The sequence below is a fragment of the Lissotriton helveticus genome, chromosome 1_1, assembly GCF_964261635.1.
Source record: "Lissotriton helveticus chromosome 1_1, aLisHel1.1, whole genome shotgun sequence".
NCBI classification, from domain to species: Eukaryota; Metazoa; Chordata; class Amphibia; order Caudata; family Salamandridae; genus Lissotriton; species Lissotriton helveticus.
In genome coordinates, this window is record NC_136057.1 from 2,093,352,495 (window position 1) to 2,093,358,494 (window position 6,000).

At 42.5% G+C, this 6,000-nt stretch overlaps 1 protein-coding gene across 1 annotated transcript in view; it reads left to right on the forward strand.

The window, feature by feature from the left end:
* The window catches only part of LOC144776515 (di-N-acetylchitobiase-like), a 216,022-nt gene extending 211,823 nt beyond the window's left edge, over window positions 1-4,199 (forward strand). Inside the window, exon 7 of the mRNA XM_078659272.1 lies at window positions 2,759-4,199. Within this exon, the coding sequence (XP_078515398.1) occupies window positions 2,759-2,950 (192 nt within the window). The 3' untranslated portion in view covers window positions 2,951-4,199. The remainder of the gene's footprint in view (window positions 1-2,758) is intronic.
* The last annotated feature ends 1,801 nt before the right edge of the window (window positions 4,200-6,000 follow it).

Below are 6,000 nucleotides of genomic sequence, written 5' to 3' on the forward strand. Positions count from 1 at the left end.
GAAATGTCCATGAAGTGCATAAAGAAGGCTATCATCGGAGCCCCGTTCATAGGGAAGTTCGACCCTAATGGTGCAACCATCATCGCTACGGATGCCAGCAACAGAGGAATAGGGGCAACACTAGCGCAAAAGGAAGGGAACAAAGTCAATGTGGTGGCTTTCGCATCAAGAACTCTCACTGCTTCCGAGAAAAATTACTCGACCATAGAGAAAGAAGCTCTAGCAGTCTATTGGGCTATATGTCACTACAAGTTTTTCATCTGGGGAATTCCATTTGAAGTACAGACAGACCATAAACCCCTGGTCTCACTGTTCACAAAAAAAGACATGGAAAGCATGACGCCCCGCATAGCTAAATGGGCCGTGGGTCTGCAAGCCTACAACTTCAGAGTATCTTACATTCCGGGACAACAAAATAGAGTTGCAGACTTCCTGTCGAGAGCACCCGCCGAAGGAGAAGAAGAAGATGAGTTGAAGGGAGGTTCTATTATGGAGGTGCGTTTAGCGGCGGTGGAAAAAGCTACATGGGAAACCCAGATGGAACAAGATGAAGTACTGAAAATGGTGAAGAGACATATACTCATGGGATGGCCCAAGAAGTGCAAGGACATGGAGACAGAGCTCCAATCGTATTGGAACGTGAGGGAAGATTTATCAGTGGAAGGAGATTTTATACTGAAGTCAGGGAAACTAGTTCCTCCAGAAGCCTTAAGAAATCAGATAGTGGAACTAGCTCACGAAGGACATTTAGGCAGAAGTTTGAGCAAAGCCAGACTGCGCGCTGACTACTGGTTTCCAACAATGGACAGTGAAATGGAGGACAAGGTGCGCGATTGCTACGCGTGCGGCTTGAGTGACAAGTCTAAGATCACGAGGAGAGCTCCACTGTCACCTGTAGAAGTTCCAGAGGCGCCGTGGAACAAGTTGGGCTTCGACATAGCCGGGCCAATCCATGGCAAGGGACCCCAAGATTGGTACCTACTGGTCCTGGTGGACTACTTTTCAAGCTGGATAACCTGCAAGATTGTCCACAGTGTGAACACTAAAGCAATAATCGAATTCCTCAAAGAGGTGTTCTCGCGTGAAGGAATGCCCTCATCTCTGGTGACCGACAATGGCGTACAACTGGTCTCAGAAGAGATGAAGGAGTTCCTCAAAGACTGTTCGGTGATCCACATCCGCACACCACTGTATTGCCCCAAAGCAAACGGGAAAGTGGAAAGAGTTAACCGAATGTTGAAGGAGTGCATACAGCTGGCCAATCAAGCGGGGGAGAACATTGAGGAGGCCATAAGAGACATGTTGTGGGCATACCACACCACCCCAAAGTCTACAACAGGATGCACACCCTTTGAGTTGCTGAGGGGAAGGAAAGCGGGCACGAAACTCACACCTGGTTGGATGGGGAGAAAACAAATAGAGGAGACCGACCCCAAAGAGATCAAGAGGAGAATTGAAGACAGTCAACAGAAATACAAGGAATGGTATAATAAGAAGTGGGGAGTGAAGGAAAGAGAGCTCCAGCAAGGACAAAGAGCCTACATAAAGAAACCAGAGAGACTGAGAAAGGGGAGTGACAAGTTTTATGCCCCCACAACCATCAAACGGCTAAATAGGAACTCTGTGGTCATGGAGGACGGTAGATTATGGAGTCATGACCGGGTGGTTCCTGCAGAGGGAGGAAAACCTGAGAGGGACACTAGATGGGCGGAAAGGGGAGACCTCAGTGGAAAACCCAGGCAAGACAGGAGGAGCGATAGACTTAGGATCTCCCCTCAGTGGCACAAACATTACCAAATGAGATAGCAACAGGCAGGAGGGTCATAGGTGTTTTAAGGGTCCACTGTGAAACGAACTCTTAGTCAAGTCCCCGGGGCTATGCTCCCCTTCCTGGCACCTCAGGGAGGACAGTCACCCACCTTTCCCTTACACTCCCCCTCCAGGTTCAACCCCTTTTGTTCCTCCCTTAAGGAGGATGATGTGTTGTAACTTGCAAGGTAATGTTCACCTTCCATTCCGTGTTTCCCCCCCTCCTTCCTCCACAGGTTTGGTACAGTCCACTGGACAGCCCGGCGCTTGCTATGGAATGTTGACATAGCAGCAGGGGCTTCCGCGTTGACAAGCTGACGGCATTCTGTGTGATTACTTGAGAAATAAAGAACTTGTTTATCTGCACCTGTGTTCCTCATTACTACAATGTGCTATTGTCTAGCCACTTCTGTAAGCTTTTTTAGAATTCATGTTATAGGTGTGCCATCTGGGGTGCTCTGTGGGGAGAGCTGGGCCTAGCAAACCTCCTCTAGACACAAGTAGGATAGTCTAGGATCTTAAAACTGTGTGCGTAAAAGCATTTATCATCTCAAATCTATGTGTCTTCCTTTCGGTGTGAGCGAAGTGCTCTGCTGTTGTGATCTGTCATGTGGCCATTGAGGATTTTTGGAAAGCACTTACCTATAGGGATGGTGTGGTGGCTGTATGATAGTGTATTGTGTTGTGGGTTACTGTGATCTAAATGTAGTAGGTTTGTAGTGTGCTGTGAAGTATGTTTATATTATTCTTAGTTTTTTTGTGTGAGAAGGTTTTATGTTGAGTTAAAGGATGTGTGAAGTGGAGTATTATCACTGGCCTCTTAATATGCAAGATAAAAATTAGTTTTGTTCATATTTAAATACATATATTTTTTTAATTATTATTTCAAGAAGATGTACGTAATGTTAAATAACACATTAAGTTGGATGTGCTTGTACCATTTCTACAGGATACTACAGGCTCATTGCATCAGGTTTGGTACGACGACCCGCAGAGTGTTTCCATGAAGGCATTGTATGTGAAGGAGCGTGGCCTTGGTGGTATTGGAATGTGGGATGCGGATTGTCTGGACTACTCAGATGACCCTGAAGCCGTACAACAAACCAAAGACATGTGGAAAGCCTTGAGACCATATCAGTGAGAAGACTGGGAAGGTCTTCACTCTCACACACTCATCCAAACCACCTGCCTGTTGGATTTTGAGAGGTTTTGCTTTCTGCAGTTACAGCAACACATTCTTGTCTGAATTTGTTTACATTTACATTTTTAAAGAGCTCTGCATATTAATTTTCTAACCAATTTCTCCTTTTTTAAACCCTAATATGTAATATTTTCATTTTTTATAAAAATGTGTTTACTGTTATGTTTTTATAGATAATAACTGGATTCCATATTTAACATACAGCATCATGATTGTACATATTTTGCAACTTACTGCCTGGCCTTGTAGTGCAGCATTCCACAAGGTTGCATTGCTGAATGTGCTTTGGTAAATCTATATTTGCCTTAATTTGTAAAAGCAAATAGTCATCTAAGAAGTTGGAGATATGTGTAAATATCGGGGCCGCAGTTATCACAAGTGCAGCAGGGGCAGCAGCATGGAGGCCCCGGGTTGTGAGAGGCCTACTTTACCCCAATTTAGTGGCTGCTTTTTTCAACTTAACCAGAGTATGGTGTGCCAGTTACCTTGCATTCATTCGGGCTCTTTGATAGGCCACAGGAAAGAAGAAGGCATATAATTGAATTCTATACCCAATGGCCTTTAAGCTGAACAAAGTTTACTCCATGTCTAACCGTGCCTTAAAAACCTGACTTTTAACAGATAATAATAACCTTCCTCGCGATGTGGTATCCCGCCTGTTGGGTTCCTCCAGCACCAGGAAGCGCTTGTATGTGTGCACTTTACACATAAAATAGCATAGCATTGGAGTTGTCATCGCGAGCCAGGGTAGCATCCACTATGGACAATAGGGTGCCCTTCCCCTTATTCCTATGCATACAAGCACTACAGCAAAGCACTGGTCTTTAGGTAGTACAGAGAAATATATAAGCGTGAAGCAACAGCATTTAGTTTTTTTCGCATATTTGTCAGTTTCAAGGGAAATCACTTTTGTTTCAGAAATCTTGCTATGCGCCTCTCAGGAATTCATTGTGACCAGAGAATGTGAAAGGACCTTTGAATGGCTTGCATTTAAACCCAGGAGACCTTTTACCTTCAACAATGACACTTGTGTACAAGTTGTTTCATTCTCTCCCCTTTTGTATGTATTTTGATTTCTCAGACAGTATGAACCTGAGTTACTGTGAAGTGAAGTAAAGAGGTCTAATCTTGTGTTTTGTGACCCACGCTGCTGTTAACAACTGCAAATAAAGATTGAAAATAATAGCCACGGTTATGTCCACTTTGTGTGTTCTTGTGTGTATGGAAGTTCAAGCTTATTTTTTACTGCAGGGATGTACTATCTAGAAATTTTGTAGTACGTTTTTTCGAAGTTTAAAATTAATTGGTGCCTAGCATCGACTCCCTTTTTCACTTCGGTTTGGTTCATCACAGTGGCCAATGCACACAACAAATAATTTAGCCTTATAGCCCGCCGTAGAGGGCTATACCGGCTATTAAAGGCACTCTCCAGCGTTAAAGGCCCAGAGCCGAAGGCGAGGGCCTTTAACAAGGGAGAGGGACTTTAATAGCGGTATAGCCCATCTACGAAGGGCTATAAGGCTATTAGAACATTCTGTCACTAGAGGACAGAATGTTCTAACAAAAAAAACAAAGCCTTTTGGGAGCGTGAGGGGATTGGAATCCCCTCAGGTTCCCTGAAGCCTTTGTTCACAGCCAGAACTGTGAACAAAGAAACATTGGAATGTTGGAGCTCCAGGCTTATACCAGCCATTATAAGCCCAGAGCACTCCATTGTTTTCAATGGAGCTTCCAACATTCTAATATACATTAAAAGTGAAAACCGTGGATCATTTATTTTGTATGACGCATGCAGCTTAATAAGAGAAATGGTATTGCTTCATTACAGATGAGGCTCTGACAATTCATGACCCGAACACTGCAAATCCTTTATAATCAATCTCTGTTAGAAAAGTTATTATTTCTTTTAAAAGCCTCGTTCAGAATTGAAGAAGCGATCACAACACAAAGATCCAACGCGCTTTTTCCTGGAAGTTTATCTGCAAAACAAGACTTTCTAACCTTGGACATAGTATGTATTCTAAACGTTTTCATAGGTCGACTATTCAAGTAGCATGTCACGATAATAGCAAAACTTAAACCTGACAACACAGTGGTATCTTTCTTTAATCGAGAAGCATAGAAGACTTAACTCCATTGAGCCACCGCCTATGTTTACAACAATACCCTTAAAAAGATGAGACGCTTTTCTCATTTTATGGAATAAAGATGTAATCATGTTTTCACATAAAAACATACCAAAAGTTTCACCATGAAATTCGAACATGGTGACAGGCTGGCGGGGGTAGACAAAAGTGGCTGATAGACACACGAAAAACAAGCATTGACAAAGCAAATAGGTCGACATTTACTGTGTTTGCATGTGTTGCATGCACAAATGATTCTTATTACATTAAATCCTACCATATTGGTTTTACCAAAGCCAGGGGAAACAGTACCTAAAAAAGAACTGCTTTTTGTATAGGGTGCATATGGAAGATAAATAATTGAATATGAGAAACAGCGTGAAATCTTCCAGGTGTACAGAGTTGTACATTTTTGCTACAGACTGCCGCAAATATTGAATCAGACTACAACAAGAACACAACTAGTGTATTATGTGGGTAAGAGCACCTCTTTGTAATTGATGCCTTCTTCATTACCTCCTTGTATTTGTCACTATCACTTCTTCCAGGTGTATTGACTTATATATTTTGGCCCATTATGTTCATTTGTCATACATTTGACATTAGTACGTATGGCTCACTTCCTGTAAGTGAGCATGCTACATTCTACTTACAGCTGAGTGTATGACCTATTTCCAAGAAACTGAAATTAGTTCTTGAGGATGTTAAAAAAATATCTCTCCCAGTTACTCTTACGACCCTTTTCACGTTATGCATTATTCAGGCTGGTGCACCCATGCATGTTTCTTCCTTTTATCGAACTTGAAATGTTGGCATGTATGCTTTATTATAATTTATATTATTATTATTATAATTAAGTTTCTA